Below are 21,104 nucleotides of genomic sequence, written 5' to 3'. Positions count from 1 at the left end.
CTAATAGGCTCCCCAGTGTGACTCTTCCAAAATCTCCAGCTTTTCACATGGTCCCAGAGGGCCGAGGTCCTACCTGTGATTACCACTGCCACCCATACTCTGCCCCATGCTACTGCTTACCTCCACTCAGCAGGATGTCCCTGAAGAAGGGGACTCTGAACCAGAGTGTCAGCATCATCATGTGAGGGGTCATCCCTGGGAACAGCTGCAAAAACCCCGTTGCCTCGGTGCAGAAATTGAGGAAGGCACCAGCCACCAGGACCCCGTGAGGATGGAAGCCAACCACGTAGTTCTTACTTGGATCCAGCTCTGCCGTCTTCACCAGCTGGAGACACAATCACCAATGAGGAGATATAACACAGACGGAGCTGGGAGTTTGTAATGCATCCTAGAGCTCAGGCATTGCATGGCTGGGCATTCGCCTGAGAGAAAAGTCATGATTTTTCTGTGTGTGCAGCTGTCTCCCTCCCTCTTGGGGGCGCTACCAGTGAGCAGCCCTTACCCTCCGACATTCACAGAGACTAAAGATGTTCAAAAATATTGTGTCCCCCCCAGTTTTTTTTTTTTTTTTTAACTTTTCATGGCAAATGCCCTTTGAACCAAAATGGGAGATTTCCACCCACCATTTTCATTTTGGTCACTATTTTTCAATTTCTGACAAAAATGTCAAGCCAAAAGCTTTTGAAGTTTTTGGAAACATTTCATTTGGCTGTATGTGGCCCGGTGTGTGTGTGTGTGGGGGGGGAACCCTCTCTCCTGTCTCTCTCTCTCTCTTTTTAAACATCCCCTTCCTTTTCTAGTGGGAAAGTTTAAAAATTGAGAGACTGTTTCTCCCTCCCCCCACTCATTTTTTCACCCAGCACTAGCAGGGACTGCAGCTGTGCCTAGCTCCCGTGGTGCAAACAAAGCATGCAGGGAAGGCTCCTTGGCCCAGATCCTCAAAGGGAATTTGTGCACAATAGGCCTATAGCCTCAGAAGTATGTCAGCACTCACTCCCATTGAAATCAGTGGGTGCTAGGCACCTAAATACCTTTGAGGAGCTGGGTCCTCGTGTCCTACCCCAGCGGTGTGACGCTCCTGCTCTGCTTTAAGGCAAAGGCCCTCTGGGGTAAGGCGATGAGAGGACAAAGGCTTGCGGGTACAATTTGAATTCCTAGCAACACAGCCTGCCTGACTTTGAGGGTGGGGGAGCGCTCACATTTGAGGAGGAGGAAAATGGTGGCAGAAGGCTGAAAAAGAGCCAGTGCCACCAGCAGGTGGCGCTCAGCGGCGTCTGGGCTAAAAGCACATTCCCTGGAGCCTCGTCTGCAGTGAGAAGGGGAAGGAATTCTCCCGCTGGTGCTATAGCACCACCCCAAGCCACTTTTCGAGGGGGAGTGACTGTGGGAGAAGCGGGGCAGACCAGGTGCAAGGGTAACCCCTGTCTCCTTGGTGGGGCGCTCTGCCCCCCTCTAGGAGTGGCTACACCATCAGAGATTGGTGAGCCTGCTACGGGCTTGGCTAAGAGTCACGTGTCTTGTGGCTCATGCATTAAGCTCCAGAGGTCCCAGGTTTGATCCCAGCTGATAACAACCAGGGTCCCTTGGTGTTACACAGGCGTAGCTTATCATCGTATTCTTTGCAGACTCTGGAAAGTGCTTCCCCCTTTGCTGGGCTGGCTTAGGGGTAAATGTCACACACAGCTCCCTTGAGTGTCTAACTTTAGGAGGCAGATCCGGAGTCCCCCCGTCCTTTCACCTGCTGGGACAGTTTCAGGGACAGGGGCATCTGCCCCTTTAAAGGGCATCCCTGTCCCACTTCATTGATGTGATCATCAGCAGGTGACAGGAGCCACTGGACTAGTTTGGTTACAGCCCAACTCAGATATTCAGTCCCTACCAGCTGGGACAGCTTTTGGGGACTGCGGGTCTGCCCCTTTAACGACATTCTCCCCCACCCTCCCTATCATTGCTAGAGCCCCCAACTATCTGGAGCTGGCCTGGATTTCATAGCCATTTGGATGTGCTGCAAGGGCTGCTTTTCTCCCAGGCTTTACAGGAGGAGGGTGTGTCAGGGAACATGGCTGCTACTCTGAAACCTGTGTTTATCTGGAGAATTGTGGGTGGGGGTATGTTTTTATCTGGATACTGCAGGAGAAGCAGATTCATTTGATAGGACATGAGACACGATAGTGCAGTTCAGGGTGCCTGGACTGTGCCTGGGACCCTAGACTGACTTGCCTGACCCATTTGAGAACATGGACACTTCCAGCCTGAGTTAGACTTGACCAAGGGTCTGTCTACACTGCAATTAGACACAGTGGCTGACCCATGCCAACTGACTCGGATTTGTGGAGTTTAGGGGCAGTTTAACTGCAGTGTAGATATACAGGATCCTAGAGCCTGGGCTACAGCACGAGCCCAAATGTCTACACCACAGTTAAACAGTCCCTTAGTCTGTGCCCGCAATCCCAGGTCAGCCGCCACGTGGGTTTTTAATTGCAGTGTAGACAAACCCTCAGTGACCTGGAAACAAAAGTTCCTGCCGACCTGCTCCCAGTTCCCTGAGTCATCCAGTCCCACCCCCACTGGCTGTACAGTTAGCTTTACTTACTGTCCAGCTTCATGAGTGAAGAAGCGTGTTGAGAGCAGTCTGTGCGTGTCTGGCTGCAGCACTATTAGGAGGGGAATAAAATCTACCAGGGAAAGCCCCCAGGGAAAGAAACTCCTCAAGAACATACACACGCCCTGCTGGCAGCGCAGCAGGCAGAGCGAGGCTGTAATCGGCACTCAAGGCAGGGTGGAGGCCTTGTTAATGAGCTCAGGGAGACTGGGAGCAGGGTTGGTGCACAGCAGCTCTGCACCAGCTGGGCAAGCTCACTGCACAGGGGTCCATTCAGGGGTCCATTTCCACTCAGCATAAAGCCCTTTTCACCTCCAGAGCAGCTTAAAGGGCCCTTTGCCTAAGAGAGAATCAGGCCCCACAAGCATTATCCACTCTGCTGCCTCCAAGTACATCAATCCGCTCCATGGAGCTATTCTAATGGCAGGGCAGCTAATTAATTCCCCTGGAGAAAGCCAGAAACAGCAGCGACAGCAGGTAGGTCATAAGAGGTATTTTTTATGCTGTGGCTAATTTTCCATCTGTCCCGGAGCATTATTGACAATGCACATGTACCCAGTCACGTGCCATCTCCTAACGAGGTGAGGTCGTGAACAAAAAGCCCCTTTGCTACCGGGCCCAGGCGCTGAGCAAGCAAAGGGGTCCGACTGCTGATTTTACTCCGTAGCCAGGGACCTTTCCATGAGTCTCTCAGCCTCAGGCAGCCTAGTTTTGTTTGCTAGTTTTGTTCCTCCTCCCCAAGTAGTCCATAAACGGGAAGGCAAACTAGATCTAAGGGTTTGGGGCATCACTGAAATGTCATCGCCCCTGGGGCAGAGGGATTCTCAGGAGCTGTTTAATGGGCCACAGCAACACTCAAGAACAGCTTAGGAGAGGAAGTGAAGACCAGTTCCACCGGCCCGAAGGGGAAGTAGGTAAGTTGTAGCCAAGGGAGGTAGTTTGGTCTAGTAGTTAGAACAGAGGACTGGGAGATCTGGTTTGTAATCCTAGCTTTACCACATACTTTCAGAAGACTTCAGGATGGGGATGGCCATAGGCATCACAATAAGAGCTGAGTTTTTGAAAATTTGTCCTTTTATCTAGGTGCTAAGGCGGATGCTGAGCTCTTAAAAACCTGACCCTTTGTGGGTGCTGAGCACTTGCAAATCTGGTCCTGTGTGACCTTGGTCTGCCCCTCTAATAATGAGAGATGACTCCAAATCAAAATCTCAACGCCACACACTCCTGGAATGGACTTCAGCTGCTCACAATCTGAATATTGCAACCTACATCCAACACTAATAACACTGGCCGAGCTCACAAGGGTGAGACATGGGTCCAGACCTCCTTGACAACCAGGAACAAGTGTCTCAAATTATGCACCCAAAAATGGAGGCACACTAAGTTAGGGAGCATATCTGAAAAGTTGGCTGGAAGCAATTTGTCCATGGCCACGCAGAGCGTCCATAGCCTAGCTAGGATTTGAACCCAGCTCTCCTGAGGTGAGTCCAGTCCCTTAACTAACACTCTATTCTTACAAGCACTATTGCCTCTGTTTGCATGGGCTCCTCATTAACCTGTATGCTACAAAATGAACATTTTTGAAAATGTCATGCAGGGAGAACTGATTTTTATCACAGACCATAAGGGAAGGAAGGACAGTGAGACACAGGGCACAGTTCCTGGAAGGAGATCCAATTTAGACAAGCCGAGGATGGGGAATGCAAATCTCAAAGAGAACTATTCAATAGGAAGCAGACACCTGGGAAGCAGGAATGCTGAAAAATAAACCTAGATGTGACAGTGGAAATCATAATTTTGGATGCTGTTAGGCTTTAGGAGACCACGTTTGATTCCCAGCTCTGCCAAAGGCTCCCTGTGTGTCCATGGGCAAGTCATTTAACCTCTCTGTGCCTCAGTTCTGTAAAATGGGCAGACAACCCCCCCCCCACTTTGTCTCTCTTGTCTATTTAGAGAGTAAACTCTTCAGAGCAAGGGCTGTGTGTGTGTGTGTGTGCGTGCGTGCGTGTGTGCAAAGAGGCCCTGACCTGCTTGGGGCCTTGAGGTGCTATTGATGCACAAATCATAATATAGAGATGTTACAGCTGAAGGAAAGTCCTGCTCCTGTCATCCTTGGGGAAACCAGGCCTTGGACAGTACATTCAGTACTAGGTACCACCACAGCAAAAGGACACTGGCAAATAAAGATATAATTAGGGGGCTGGAGGGATTAATAAGGAAAGATGTGGTTGATGGGTGAGGGGCTGGAGGAGGCAGCGAGGACCGGGGCTGATGCATGAGGGGCTGGGGGCCAGAGCCCACCACCGCATGGTTGGAGCCTGCCACTCCAGGGCTAAACTTGGAAGCCTGAGCCCCACCACCCCAGGAAAGGTGCACACCAGCTGTCTGCTCCTCTGGCGTTTGTGGCTCCAGGGGAGGGCCACTGGTTCGCCTGTCCCCAGTCACCACCCAGAAGGCTGTGCCCGCAAGAAAAGCCCCTGATGGCCACATTTGAGAAACGCTGCATTAGACTGGAACAGTCAAGTGGTTCTCAACCTTTTCCATTCTGGGATACCCTCCTGTCATAAACCTACAGCTAAGGATAGCATAAAATCCCTCCTTTACCTGTAAAGGGTTAAGAAACTCAGATAACCTGGTTGGCACGTGACCAAAAGGACCAATAAGGGGAGAAGATACTTTCAAATCTGTGGGGGAAGGTTTTTGTTTTGGGCTTGGGCGTTCTCTCCGGAGACGAAGAGAGAGACCAAGCAAGTAATCTAGCTCCTACTGAATGATATATCTAAACTTACAGAAATAGTAAGTAATAGCAAAGAAATGTGTTAGAGTACCTTTTGTTTTAGCTTGTGAATTTTCCCTGTGCTAAGAGGGAGGTTTATCCCATTTTTGTAACTTTGAAGTTTTGCCTAGAGGGGAATCCTCTGTGTGTCAAATCTTATTACCCTGTAAAATTTCCTTCCACCCTGATTTTACAGAGGCGTTTCTTTTACTTTTTTTTTCTTTATAATAAAGTTCTGTTTTTTAAGAATCTGACTGGTTTTTAGTATCCTAAAAACCCAAGGGGCTGGTCTGTGCTCACCTGGTTTACCTATTTAGTTGGTAGATTATTCTCAAGCCTCCCCAGGAAGGGGAGTGAAGGGGCTTGGGGGGATATTTTAGGGAAGCAGGAACTCCAAGTGGTCCTTTTCCTGAATCTTTGTCTAACTCACTTGGTGGTGGTGGCATAACCCATCCAAGGACAAGGAAGGATTTTGTGCCTTGGGGAAGTTTTTATCCTAAACTGGTAGAAATAAGCTCAGGGGGTCTTTCATGCGGATCCCCACTTCTATACTCCAGAGTTCAGAGTGGGGAGGGAACCCTGACACCTCCCCTGCAATAAGAGCAATCAGAACCCCAAGAATAGTCCATCTGTGCCTCCTAAGACTGGACACAACACAAATAGACACTAGAGGGAACAAACCTGCAGCAGCCCCAAAGGCATGGACTAGATAAAACTGAACAGTCCTTTTCCATCCCTGATTTCCATGAATCCTGATTCCTGTGCAGTTAATTTATCACTGGTTGCACAGTGTTCTCATTATTGCTGGCTGCTTATTGCTCTCCTGCAATGCTTTCCTTTTAGGTTTCCCCGTGATTTATTATACTTTTATAGCATGCCTGTGTTTAGCCACCGCATTTAGAATTGCGCTATCTGTTGCCGTATCATTTGTTTTCTTTGCAGGTTCCTTCTGGCAGGAGCTGAGCCAGAATGAAAATCCTGGTGTTTTATAATCCTATCAGCTGGAACATCTGTTCCCAATATAGGTTGAGCCAGATCCAAAGGCCACTGAAGTCAGTGGAAAGGCTCCCATTATCCTCAGTGGGCTGTGGATTGGGCCCATACAGATGATGTTTCCCTAAGATAAATATGTACCCTCACATGTTCAGCTGTCCCATGAGTGGCAGCAAGACTAAAGTTACCCTTCCGTCATTCAGGGTTATAAACAGGGCCCAGTCAAAGTTCCCCTCTTCTTGGGGTACATTGTCAACCCAGCATCCACTCATTGTGGGTGCCTCCCATGCTGGTTGTCCAATCTGAGGGACACAGGGCCATGTTGCTCAGAAGCACTGAGCACCTACAACTCCAGCTGAGGCTAGCGGCAGATGCAGGTGCTCAGCACCCTTTGAAAATCAGGCATCTCTAGTGGGTGATCCAAAAGCAGTGGACATGTTAGGAACTGTAGGCCAAAATCCCTGCTCAAGCTGGGTCCACTTCTTCCCGCCATACTCTTGGCTTCTCCTTTCCTCTCTCTCTGCCCACCAGCTCGCCCGGCAGCATCATGAGTCCCATCGGCATCCACTCCCCAGTGCGTTAGCCTCTCCCGATCTGGTTCCATAATTCCGCAGACCCACCAGGTAACGCAGACGTGCAGATCTTGGTTCTGCCAGGGCAGTCCTGGCCAGGCTGCCTCAGCATGTCCAGGGCCCTGAGTAAGCAGCGCACCCTGACCTGTGTACACAGTACCAACTTTAGGCCGCTGTGGTGGCAAAAGGACCATGCTTCCACAGAGCTGATATTGCATGTCCTGACCCACAGCTGCACATTCACTAGCGCCTGGGTAAACCTTCCTCCCCTCTGCCCCATCTACTCCTCTGCCAGCCCAGAGAATTCCAGATCAGCCTCCCTGTTATGGTTGCACATAGATTTGTATGTCCCAGCAGCCTCAGCAGCGGCTAATGGGTATGAGTGCAAAGGCTGCTAGGACATAAATGTTGGCAACTGGCTGACCCACCAGAAGGATGGTAACGTGGAGTCAGCTGACCAGAGAAGCCAAGAGGACCCCACATTCTGCATGGGTCAGTTCTGCAGTCCCACGAAAATTGTTTCATGGGCTGTTCCCTTGTTCATGTGTTGTTTGCAAGCATAGTGAAACAGGCATTTCAGCACGGAGCAGCGGTTCTCAACCTGCAGGCCACATGCGGCCCAATTAGTACACAGCTGTGGTCCAGCTCAGCAGTGTGCTAAAGGCCGGCCCGCGTGCTGGGGTCTGCCAGGTTCCCAGCTGCCCAGCATGGAGGTGTCCAGGTTGCCCTGCTGCCAAGGGCAGTGGGGTTGGGACTGCTGGCCTGCCCTATGGGGTCAGGGGCCTGGGGCCTGGGGCAGCCGCATGGCAGGGGTCTGGGGTCGGGACAGCCAGCCCCCACCACAGGGTCTGGGGTCGGGGCTGCCGGCTGACCCCGTGAGCTTCAGGGTCTGGGGCGGATAGCCGGCCGGCCCCGCGTGGCGGGGGGCAGGGGCAGCTACTGCCCTGCCACCCAGCCCCTACGGCCCAGGTAACACATAGAATAGAATCATAGAATCATAGAATATCAGGGTTGGAAGGGACCCCAGAAGGTCATCTAGTCCAACCCCCTGCTCAAAGCAGGACCAATTCCCAGTTAAATCATCCCAGCCAGGGCTTTGTCAAGCCTGACCTTAAAAACCTGTAAGGAAGGAGATTCTACCACCTCCCTAGGTAACGCATTCCAGTGTTTCACCACCCTCTTAGTGAAAAAGTTTTTCCTAATATCCAATCTAAACCTCCCCCACTGCAACTTGAGACCATTACTCCTCGTTCTGTCATCTGCTACCATTGAGAACAGTCTAGAGCCATCCTCTTTGGAACCCCCTTTCAGGTAGTTGAAAGCAGCTATCAAATCCCCCCTCATTCTTCTCTTCTGCAGGCTAAACAATCCCAGCTCCCTCAGCCTCTCCTTATAACTCATGTGTTCCAGTCCCCTAATCATTTTTGTTGCCCTTCGCTGGACTCTCTCCAATTTATCCACAACTCTCTCCAATTTATCCACATATGCGGCACATATGCGGCCCACAATGTGTAATAAGTTGAGAGCCACTGGCATAGAGATTGGGGAGGGAGGGTGCTTTGGTGTTAGGTCACTGGCCTGAGACTCAGGAGATGTGTGTTCAATTTCTCACTCTGTCATGGACTAATTGTGTCACCTTGGTCACATCAGTGCCTCTATTCCCAAACTTCCATTGATATGTTGTGGGTGAAAGGGAAATTCCTGTCTTGCCTATTTAGATTATAAGCACTGGGGGCAGGGATGTTCCTTACTATGTGTGTGTACAGCACCTAGCACACTGGGGTGCTGACGTTGGTTCAGCGTCTGGGCATTGCTGTAATAACAACAAGCAATTCTGCACACAGTGGACGTGTGAGCAACTTTTTCATGGGCAGCTCAAGTATCCACAGCTGGAACTTGCACCTAGATCAATGAATAAGACGGCTGCTCACATTCACAGCACCTCTGCCCCTTTCAGGCTGGACTGAATAGTGATGTGCATATAGCAAGCTTGGGTAAGGGCAACCATGCTTTCTCAATATCTTAGGTACATATTTGACCCCTATTACCACAGTATCTAAGCATCTCACTGTCTTTAACAGAATTAGCTTCACAACACCCCTGTGAGGTAGGGCAGTACATTATCCCCATTGTACAGATGGGGAATTGAGGCACAGAGACTTGCCTGAGGTAACACAGGATGTCTGTGGCAGAACATGGACTTGAACTGAGGTCTCCCAGGTGCTATGCTTACCACTGGACAATCCTTCTACTCTAGCCTTCCTCTCATTAAGGGAACTCCTAGACACAATAACTAGCTCCTTGGTGCCTGAATGTTTTCTTTCTAACATTTAGACATTCCCATTTTCCCTCTTTGTCAAAGTTCAATCTCTTACCGGACTAGTGGTCAAGTTTGGGTCATGGTCACAATATTCACATACTAGGAAGGGAGCTAATCTCTTACATTGTGCGGCCTAATTGTTATGCAATACAGACTTGTCCTATAGGCCCTTTGGGATGGGAGAAAGGTGGGGACCTCTTCTCTTGCTGATTGGCTGGCTTGTTTGTTTGCTTTTAAAGTGGGGTGGGATTTGCTCTTGATCTGTTCTTTTTGGATGAGTTATGCCTTTAATAATTGTCAGAGCACCCAGAGTCTGGGGCAGGTGTATCCATGTAGATAAATCTAAATAAAGTGAGCTCCTGTCCTACAGTGCATCCCAAGGTATTTCCCATTCCAGAAAAACAACAACCTGCAAAAGAAAATGGTAAACAAGAAACAATCCTGTGTGGATGTGCCTTCCTCTTGCATCCAACAGATCTGAGGGATGCCGAGCCAATGGCAGGAGATCCAGATGCCTAAGAACCCACCTCGGCTGTGATTGTGTTAGATTTTCCAAGCTGAGCAGTGTTGGGTCTCAGATTAACATTGCTGCCAGCTATATTTGCAGAACTGTAGGAATTCAAGGTCAAAGGACAGGCTAGTTCATCTCCTGACGAGAGATTGTTCCCTACAAAAGTATTCCCCGGTGCTTTTTTCAATGCAATTTTAAATTACTCTGTTTACTGGGCTTTATCCTCTTTCCTCGGAAGACTATTCCACAGCCCAGTGGACCTTGCTGTTAAATTATGAGTTAATCTTACACTTTCCTGGGCTAAATTTCATCCTATTACATTACTCCATTTTAGATCCACTCCCTTTTGCTCTTTCCCAAATACTACTATAAGCCAGTGGGTAGAGCAGTGGTTCTCAACCCATGGCCTGTGGGCTGCTTGCGGCCCACACAGCCATGGCCCATGTGATGCCCTCAGGGCCATACAGGTAGTATATATACTGTGAAGTGGACCAGACCTCTATTCCCAGTGTTGTGTGTCCCACATAACACATGGGGAGCTGCATATGTGGCCCACAGTGGTAAATAGGTTGAGAACCACTGGGGGAAAGTCATCTGTCACAGTAGTCAAAATAAAGCCCAAACCCTCCAGTTCAAGTCCATGTCTCTTTCTTCAGGGCTGGTTTTCTTAATAAACAGAAGATGCAAAATCCTTTACATGACACACAACACTGGGTAACAGAGGCCTGGTCCACTTCCACAAGCTGGGAAGGGACAGGATACAGCTCACCCAAGTCACATTGGCTTGTCCACTCTGCTAATCTGCTGTCTTCTCCTTAGCCGATACATAAGTATTGAGATAGAATCCCCCTCCCCTCCATGCAGGGGCACAGGCCAGCGAGGTAAGAGCACTGACCCTGGTATTGTCCGCACCAGCCGGCAGAGTGCAGTGGGATACACACACTGTGCCCTATCAAAAGGCACAGCAAGGGTTTCCTGAGTGCACGTATGCCCAGAAACCTTGCACTGGCCTTGTTACAATGCTCTTAGGAGTGGCCACGCTGTTGTAGTAGCCAGGCAAGTTACAAGCAACACCTAAACACCACACATGCCTCACCCTTTGTGGTTCTCAAATACAAGCTCATTAGCTCTTGTTTTGTTCTCCTGAGCCTGAGATGGAGGAGCTGGTGTTTGCCAGGCAATCATTGCCCTTTACACCACTACACCTTTTAATCTTCAGTCCTAGGCAGAAAGGCCCTGGAGCCTAAGCTAAAGCCATGTTTTCTCTCTGGCTAGCACATCCACAGGGAGAAGGAGGACTGTTAATATTTCATGCAGTCCAAGCAGCGTTTGTGTTATGTTTCCATTATTCAAATGGAGATCAGGCTGTGGGCCACAGTCCTTCTTCCTGCTCTGCTCCAGTAAACAACTAGACAACAGCAAACCTTCTCTCCTCCCCATCCCCTTCCTCCCGCCCTGGGCCACTGCTTTCTGCTGCTTTGTGATCCCATGTGGAGTCCCCTCAGGCCCACACACCCCTCATTCCAGGGCAGCTCTAGAACACAACTGGAGCTGCAAAGTTCCCCTTCCCCTGAGGCCGGGGCAGCCTGTCTTGTGATCAGAGCAAGGCACCAGGAGTCTGTTCCCCAATCGGAGGCTGATTGATCCGGGATAAATCTCTTAGGCCAAAGTGTTCCTACTTGTGTGTCTTGAGCTGGTCCCCTAAATCCACATTGAGGCTCCTAAGCAGAGCTGGCCTGATGTTCCCAGGTGCTGAGCACACACACCTCCCAGCGACTTCCTGGCAGAAGACACCCCTCCTTGCTTGGCCTACCTGGGAGTCCAGTTTGGTGTGGAATGCAGGCCTTGCTCTCGGGATATTAACCCCTATGTGCAAGTGGGTGGGCAAGGGGAGGAGCTGTGTCTCTCTCCCGCCCATGCACTGGCCAGGTTATTTGCCAGGTAAACATGGAGAAGTGCTATTATTTGTTTTGTGGTAGCACCTCAGAGCCTGAGTTATGGATCTAGAGGACTCCACTGTGCCAGGCATGGTACAAACACAAAACAAAAAAACCCTGCCTCAAAGATTTCAAGCAGCACCCTTTCAAAGGCTGTAGTAACTTGCTTCCAACCCACCTGAGCAAGAGGGAGATGGGAGGAATTGTGACTTGTCAAAATGGCTTCCTGGGGCTGAGCGATTACACACTGCCCCTTACTCAGGGCTGAGCTTAAAGGCTCAAGCTAGCCCTTCGCTTATATCTCACAGATGTGTCATTGACTTGCCAAGACTGCTCCCATGTTGTTGCATCTGACACTTATGCTCCTATGGTGTATGTATCCATACGCACAGGAAGCTCAAAGAAGGACAGAGTTGCTGACCAGGGTGAGATAAATCTGATGTGCTTCCATCCAGTCGGAACAATGCTGGGCTTTTCAAGATCATGGTTTGGAGGTTTCACTGCCATTGGGACTTCCTGGCATTTGAGTGAACTAGCAGGGGCAGCTGCAGTATCAGACAATAATGAAGCAAGATTGAATTCCAGATTGGTTTGTCTCATTTCAATCTCCCTGAGTTATCTCGTAGGTTATTGAAGGAAATGTGGGGTGGGCGGGGGAGAACATATGACCTATGTACAGCATGAAAAGTTACATAAAAGGTGGTTTCAAAACAAGCAGGAATCACTTAGCAGTATCAGCATCAGCGTTCTTGCTGCACCATCAGGTGCATAAAGCTTAAGTCAGTAGCCAACAAATAAATGCAAGAACCGTGTGCCATAATACAGTACGATATGATAAATGGGCATATAAATCAATACACATCAAGTCACACGCCTTCGAATCCGGGCACAGGATTGAAGTTGCCGTACAATGAGGCTCATCTTGATATTTCACTTCTCTATTCTATTCTGGTAGTACCGAGATGCCTTGGTCCTGGACCGATGATTACAGTCAAATGATCACAACATGGGAAACCAGGCTGATCAGACATGTGCAGGGAAGCAAAAGCTACATTTTGCAGTGAAAAAACAGAGCTGGTTGAAATACTGAATTTCTGTTCCATGGCAAATGCCGACCCTAAAAAAACATTTTTGGTTTGAGATTGGAACAAAAAGTTGACAATTCAAAATGTCCCCAAACGTGTAATTTCAGAATAAAAAATTTGTTTCAGGTCAGCTGTAACATTTCACTTCCATAGAATTGAATATTGACTTTGACTCTTTTTGTCCATTATAGTTTTATTTTATATAAATTTTTACTTTATTTTTCTTTTTTTATATAATTTGAAATGAGGGTTTAATTATTTTAAAATTGTAATATGAACATAAAATAATAATTTGTGTTTGGTAATCCAACTGCTAATTAGTTTAGTAACTGATACTGTAATTTGCATAACATAAAATGGTATAATAAAATAATATAAATATGAAATAAAAATATAAAATAAAACACATTTCTAAATGAGAAGTCAATTTCAAAATGAAAAATTGAAATGCTCTGATAAGGTTGAAATGGACCGTCTCAACCACATTGAACTGTTTCATTATTATTTTTTTTTTTCAAAACAAAATGTTATTGAAATTGACATGTTCCCATGGAACCTTTAGGTTTTTTGAATTGGACTTTTTGATTGAAAAATGTTCCATTAGCAATGTTTGATCATCTCTGTGTCAAAATGAGCTTTGTTTGGTATTTTAATGGCAAGGCACGTCAGTGATATGGTAACCGGGGGGAGCTAGCTGAATTAGAAAGACTGGGCAGGCAGGGCGCTAGACTGTAACTGGGAGAAGACCTGGGTTCAAGACCCTGCTCTACCACAGACTACCTGGGTGATCTTGGGCAAGTCACTTAGTCTTACTCTGCCTTAGTTTCCCTCTTTATACAATGGGGATAATAGCTGTGCCCTACCTCACAGGGGTGCTATGGGGATAACTATGTTAAAAGAGCAGGGGCCACCTTGGTACTATAGCAAGGGGGGCCGTAGACACATTTATTAACAATAGGCAGTTTATAGGCTGAGGTCAGTGAATTATCTGCAAACAGGCTTCAGTGTCAATACATTCTGCTCATTATTCGTGCATATAGGGGGCTAATTGAGGGGGTCAGGAGGGAAGTTCCTCTCTGGGCTGTTTATTCCACAGTTGTACATTCCTCTGAGGCAGCTTGTGCTGGCTGCTGTTGGAGCTAGGATCCTGGCCTGGAAAAGGCACTGATCTGAGCCAGTGTAGGCAGGAAGGAATGGTTTGCATGAGCACGTCTCCGTTTGTGGGCTATTCAAGATCCATTCTCCCAGACTACTGCTTCAAGTATTTGTGTAGTCTCCCAGATTGGATGGCTCCCAAAGAGGCTTCAGGCTGGCCACATAACTCCTACCAGTAAATATGAGTTTATGTAGGGTGATCAGATAGCAACTGTGAAAAAACGGGACATGGGGTGGGGGGTAATAGGTGACTATATAAGAAAAAGTCCAAAAAAACGGGACTGTCCCTATAAAAATTTGGTCACCCTAAGTTTATGTGAGTATTCAGTCAGGATCAGGCTTCCTGCACCCTCCTCCCTGCGCAGGAGAGGAATGGTGACTCTGAGCTGTCTGTAGTTCTGTGGTCTCCTTCTGGAGTGATACGGCGATGCCCTGCCCCTAAATTAGGGCAGATTTCAAATGGCCTAGAGAGATTGGGGCCTATGCCAGTGACACAGAAAGAGCTAAGAGAGAGATGACTTTGCGCCACTTGACTTTGTGTAACCCCATACTCCCTTCTTTCTTCTCCTACCAATAAATGAAAAACGAAGTGACTGGCCAAGGCTGTTAGAAATTTAAAAGTTCATGGTTAATTTCACAGGCAACTGTATAAATTGCCTCAATTACGAATAATGCCGCCCTTTTATACAGCTCATGACGAAGGGTCCTCGCTGACGTAAAGAATTCCTGGGTGCGTTTGTTTTCAATCAAAGTAGTTTGTGCATGGGTCAGAGCCTGAAAAATCCAGCAGTGCCTCAGGACCACAGTTCTGTTAAGTAACCCCAGTCATGGTTTCTGCATAACCAATGGAATGAGCAAGATGCAGGCCGGAAAGTCCTGAATGGCAGCTTTACAGCATTACACTGTGCTATCTGAAGACACATGGGCCAGATTTTGCTCACAGTTACACCAGTGACAATCCAGCGTGACGCCACTTACAGTGGTGGCCTTTCAAAGTTTGCCAGTTGCCTTAGATAAGTAGATTCCGTTAGATAACCTCAGTATTTGCAGTACTTGAGATATTTCCTCTTGTAAGCAGCGGGAAAGAGAAAGGGATGCTGTATATACTGAGGTAAACTTTTCTACCTGTCCCGAGTACTAGAGTGGTACTCTAGTACCTGATACCAGAACCGGAAGACAAGAATTTAAGGGTGGATTTGCTCTTCACACAGTAGCTGATTACAAAAGAGCCCATGCTTCCTGTGCTTTGCATCAGTTCTGCTCTGGTTCTGACAGGGTTTCCATTTTCTCCCCTTTCTGGGCTTAACGACTGGTTCTTGTCAAATTGCGTCAGGATGAAACCAGGTAACAGTCAATTTGGAGGTGGGTTTTGTTTGTTTGTTTACAAGAAATTGCTGTATGAGGGCAAGGTTCAGGCTGGTAGGCCTCAAGTTAAATCTCACCAGGCTTGACTGAGCCCTGGGACATTCTGGCTTCTGCACTTTGACAGGGCCTTTCCCCATAAGATATCGAAGCATTAATTTTGCAAGGCAGGTAAGCATTATCACCCCTGCATTTACAGAGGGGCTGCAGAACAAGAGGTGAAGTAACGTGGCTTCCCAGCAAGCCAGTGCCAGAGCTGGGTATAGAACCCAGGGCTCCTGACATCTAGTCTCTCACTGAAACCCCCAGACAACAGCGCTTCCTGATAGATGGCCCGCAGCGTGAGTGGGGCAGGTGCATGGGGGATGCAAGTGGATGTGTGTGGAAGGGAAGGGACTGTGTGAAGGGACAGGAGAGGAACACTGAGTGGGGGATGGCCAGTGGTAGTTAGCAAGTGCCCATTAAACCCACTGGTTCATTAGCAAAGAGTGAAGCCGAATGCAGGTTAAGCTGAACAAGTGCAACTTTATTAAACCCTGTGCCCTGCTCTAGTCTGTCCATCTGGCTGAGGTGCTTCCAGACCTGTTCCCCTGGTCCTAACAGCCCTTCTGGGGAACGCGTGCCCTCTGACTCCAGTTCCCCTGGCCCTGATCATGATACACGCATCAGGGCCTCGCCCAGTTCCTCAGTGGCCCATTGCTGCAACCTCCCTCATTCAAAACCTGCCAGCCCCACCCCCTACAGACTGCTGCAACTGCACATAAGGGGTCTGGGTTGCCGTGCAAGAGTTTTCTGTGCACCCTGCTGAATTTCAGGTTTATTTTTCTCTGCTTCCTTCTCTCCCCACTCTAAGAAGTTCTCCTAAACTCACCAGGACGGGCATCCGGCCTGCTGGCCTGTTCACAGGGGCCTGGCAGCCCTCGCTTACAGAATTGTCCCTGTTTTTTTAAAAAAGTCACACCATGGTAACTCTGCTAGCATGATACCAGCAGCGGGGAGCTCTGACAGTGATAGATCTGCGACAAGCCCATGTTCACATGCCTGAAGCTTGCAATGGCAAAACTGCACAGCCAGTTAGTTACCTGCAGGCAAGTAGCTGCATATGATGAGTTAATTTCACTCAGACTCCAAGAAAATGGATGCACGAACCAGCCCTCCCCTCCTTTCTCCTGCAGCAATGGTGCTCCGAGATCAGAGCTCAGCTGTAGGGGACATTTAAAATAGCTTCCTAAAATAACAGAGGTCAGAGCAAATCGGCAGCTCTTTTTCACCTTCTTACCCACAGAAACGGAAGGTTTGCCATGCCAGGTTTGCTGCTGGGATAGGGGAGGATTAGAAGCCATGTTTAATCCTCCAGGAGCAGCTGATCCTTTTGTGTTAAATGAACTGATCGTACACAAACACTGCAGCCTGAGCTGCTTTTCTGGGGCTCGACTGAGGAGCAAAGACCAGATCCATTTGTTTTAGTAAATTAGATTGGTAATGCTCAAGCTTGCTAGCTATTTGGGTATCCATCACCTAGCCAACTGCACGGCAATAATACTCAGCCCTTATGCCGTATGGTGCGGGCCCTCCAGAGATTGCAGAGCTCTTTGCAGAGCAAAGGAAGGCTCAGTCTCCCTGCACCGTATCGATGGAGGGACAGAGAGACCTGCGAAGGCTAGGCAGCAAGTCAATGGCAGGTGCGGAAATAGCAGCCAGCTCTCCTGAAGTCAAGGCCCAGACCCTCTCTTGATCTGCCTTGCCCCTACTAGATGTCGCAAGTAAAGAAGCCCGTTGTACCGAGGTGTAACGTTACTGCTCTACAATACCGTGAAGCACCGGAACGCTTTCCTTCCAAGCCCTGCCCGGCGGAATGGTTCTGGCTGCCTTCGCTCCCAGAGCCCAGTGGTTCTCTTTCGATATTTGTGTGCTGTTCAGGTTGTCTTCTCTTTGACACGCAACACCTTGTGTTTCTAAAGAGACCCCTCCCTGGGCCCAGGCCAACATTTTCAGCAGTGCCTAGTGATCGATTTCAGATGCCTTAAACAGGAGCCTGATTTCCAAATGCTCCATGCTTTGTGAAACCTTTACACAGAGAAACCACGCGTCACTCCTGATAATCTTGGCCTCAGGCTCTGCAAAAACCTGCCTGTATCACTTGGAGTCTGCGCTCCCCTCCCTTTGCTTGTCTCGCCTGCCTGCTGTCAGACTGTGAGCTCTTTGGGGCAGGGGACTCTCACTTAATATTTTCATGCCCATTGCCCAGCAAAATGAGGCCCCAGTCAGGGGCTCCCATCGTATAAATAATAAAAGCCTCTCATTCCAGTTCTGAGTCTTCCTGTGACCTGGGCGAGTCTCCGGGCCTTTAGGCCTTGGTTATCTCCATCAGGATAATAACACTGCCCTGCTTCAAGCGGGAGTCATGATCCATGTTTCCAAAGGGCTTTCAAGCCATAAGGCCTTAATTGTTGTTTTTCCTATTGACAGCAGAGTGCTAAGCGTCTGTGTGACTGAGGAGCATGGTCCTGAAGCAAGGTTGTGTGGAGCAGGAAGGTTTTGGGGGAGTCCACTGTTTTCCCAGCTCTTCCTCCTCTCAGCAGAGTGAGCTATATTGCATGGGCTTTGTTGCTTTGCAGCACCACCCAGTGGCGGTCTAGAGAACAGCAGCATTGCCTTGGAGGAGACTCTCGGGTCCTGATTCTGATCTCTCATTCACTGGTGTAAATCAGTGACTGATCTCCTCAGTCCAGGGCAGTTACACCTGTGTGAATGTAACTGCGGTGCGTGGCCTTCTGGCCTTGCAGTTACTACTGCAATGGAGTGACGTCTGGAGGTGAGCAGGGGCTTAAGGTGGAAAATGGTGGCTCAGACAACGTGGAAACTCCATTGGGCCCATGGGGTAAGCACTAGCTCAGAGTCCGTGTTGGCATGCAGAAGAGGGAAGGGCTCCTTTGTCATACTCCCTGATTTGGTGCAGGTACAAGGGCTGCCTGAACTTTGACATTGGGGTCCTCATGAAGCAATACAAGGACGTGTGGGAGCTGGCTGTCTTCAGGCGCCTGTGGGTTGATCTGCTGGAAGGCACCATTGGGGAGGTATCAGGAAGGCTTCCAGCAGAGGGGAAGTGAGATCTCCTTGTGGGAGGTCAGGATTCTTCCTCGGGGTGTGTCCTACTCTGCCCTGCTGCTGCTGGAATTCCTCCCTGGCATCCCCCTGGTACACTCCACATACCAGACAGCCAGTCTCTCCACACCGCTGGTTTCTGACCCGACCCTCCTGTTTGGGGTGGGACACAGTGTGCCCCATTTCAGCCAATCTCCAGCCCCCTCTCCCAGCAGGAAATCTGGATCCAGGAGAGGCCTCTGGAAGGTGAGAGTTGGGTGGGGGGCTGATGCCATGAAGTGGCTGAGTCCCTCATCCACATGTGAGTGGGGAGTTCCAGACACGGATCTCACGGGGACGATCCAGGCTTCATTGCTGGCACAGATAGAAAACAGTGCCCCAAATGATTGTGGAAACAGAAGCTTGCACCCAGTTTGCCCTGGTGTAAATGCAGTGTTGCCAACTCTCCTGGGGTATGTGGTGCTTTTATTAAAGCCCCAGGGATCCTGTCATTAGGTGACAGGTTTCAGAGCAGTAGCCGTGTTAGTCTGTATCAGCAAAAAGAATGAGAAGTACTTGTGGTGCCTTAGAGACTAACAAATTTATTTGGGCATAAGCTTTTGTGGGCTACAGCTCACTTCATCAAATGCATGCAGAGGAAAGTACAGTAGGAAGATAGATATATGTACACAGAGAACATGAAACAATGGGTGTTTCATGCAGCAAGCAAATGGGTGTTTCATGCAGCAAATGCAGCAAGCCTAACCCATCTTAGCACAGTGTGTGTCCCACTCTCTACTCGTTGCTGGCTCACTAGAGGATAACAGCCTATTGCTGCTACCAGCTAATGGAGTTAGCCCCTTAGCTCAAGTGGTAGAGGCCTGTGCAGAAGGTCTTGGGTTCAGATTCAGCTGATGACCTGTACAGCAAGTCATGATGCTTTGGAATTATATGGCATCTTCCAGATTAGTTAATTTAATCATTACAAGTCCTTAGTGTGGGAAGTAGTTATCTCCATGTAGAGATGGGTAACTTGTGCCACTGTGCCTTACAGAAAAATCCTGTAGAACTTAATAGGCTTTTTTAAGCCATGTAATAGGATTTAATATAACTGTGTTTCTCTGCTGTAGGATTCTATAGGATAGTGTCACAGAGTGAGCTGGCCCTTAAAGAGGGGTTCAAGGTCAAGCACTGTTCCTGTTCCTGATTCAGCTCAGAGCCAAGGCATTCTGGGACTTGTAGTTCAGAGGGACTATGGGAGTTTTAGTCTGGGCAGTGATGCATCCTTGGAAAAGGGGGCAGGGATATATAAGAGCTGTCTTTTAAATTGGGGTGAGACATTAGTCAACGAAGAGACAAGATTTATTTTGGGATCTCCTACCTGAAGGGAGTGGGACTGACTGCTGAATTTCTCTATGCAAGGAGCCTGGGAAGAGGCCTAAGTAGACAGTCAAAGGGGCTCTGGAAGATGAGTGGTGTCTTGCTCTAGAAAACTAGAGAGACCTGGAGTGAATGGGAGCTCCTTGTAGTTCTCCACCAAAAGGCTGTGGACCAAAGTCCAGTGTCAAAGCACTCCTAAAATGGGAGTGGTGCGCCCCTGCACTGGGCTTGGATTCTTACTTATTTTGGAAGAGGAACTGTTGGGCTTGGCTGGAGCGCTAACCTTCCCAGCCTCGAAAGGGAAACTGAAGTAGCAGCTGTGTTATAGTGAAGAAAAGGTAAGTTGCTGCTACAGCGCTGTCTTAAAAACACTTTATAGACAAGTTAGCATGTCCTGTTGTCTGTAAGGATTGAGAGATCCAATTTCTGTGGAACTCCATTGGTAATCCCTGTTAAACTCTGGGCCGTATGTACACTAACCATACTTACAGGATGGTGGCCTCCTTCCTAGAAGCAATAACTCCGAAAAAAAGATTTGGGGAGGGAAGAGGGAGGAGAGAAAGGGGTAATGGTAGATGATAAGGTGAACATGAGCTCCCAGTGCGATGCTGTGGCCAAAAGGGCTAATGTGATCCTTGGCAGTATACATAGGGAATCTCATGTAGGAATAGGGAGGTTATATTACTTCTGTGTTGGCACTGATGAGACCCGCTACTGGAATGCCGTGCTCCATTCTGGTGTCTGTAGTTCATGACGGATGTTTCAAAATTGGAGAGGGCTCAGAGAAGGAGCGTGAAAACGATGACAGGGTTGGAAAACGTGCCTTGGACTTAAGGAGCTCACTGTATGAGCTCAGCAAAGCGAAGGGTAAAGGGTGACTTGAGCAGTCTGTACATATCTATGTGTAGGGAATGGAAATTTGATAATACAGGATTCTTCCATCAGCAGAGAAAGGCATAACACGGTCCAGCGGCTGGACAGGGGCGGACTAGAAAGAAGCTGCAGTGTTTTTAGCAGTGAATGTGACTGACCATCGGAACAGGCGGCCAAGGGCTGGTGTGGAATCTCTACCAGTGACAATTTTTAAATCAAGATTGGATGTGGTTCTAAAAGATCTGTTCTGGATGCTTTTCCTAGGGAAGTTCTCAGACCTGTGTTAGACAGGTGGGCAGAGCAGATGATCCCTGTGGTCCCTTCTGGCTTTATAATTTATGAACCTGTATATTCAACAGGAGTTAAGCTTTTCTGTTTGTTGAACTCCACAGGATATTTTCCTCTTCCTCCCACAGGGATCACCAGCCAATCCCTCCCCCCACAACCGGACCAG

General features: G+C 48.6%; 1 protein-coding gene across 2 annotated transcripts in view; it reads right to left on the bottom strand.

Moving 5' to 3' along the window:
* Positions 1 to 21,104, bottom strand: part of MOGAT2 (monoacylglycerol O-acyltransferase 2) — a 49,747-nt gene that overhangs the window by 11,109 nt on the left and 17,534 nt on the right. For both annotated transcript variants that reach the window (XM_073335025.1, XM_073335032.1), the window contains one exon: positions 121 to 325. In XM_073335025.1, the coding sequence (XP_073191126.1) occupies positions 121 to 325 (205 nt within the window). The remainder of the gene's footprint in view (positions 1 to 120; positions 326 to 21,104) is intronic.

The sequence above is a fragment of the Lepidochelys kempii genome, chromosome 1 (assembly GCF_965140265.1).
Source record: "Lepidochelys kempii isolate rLepKem1 chromosome 1, rLepKem1.hap2, whole genome shotgun sequence".
In the NCBI taxonomy this organism is placed as follows: Eukaryota; Metazoa; Chordata; order Testudines; family Cheloniidae; genus Lepidochelys; species Lepidochelys kempii.
This window is presented reverse-complemented; position numbering and strand designations above follow the sequence as displayed.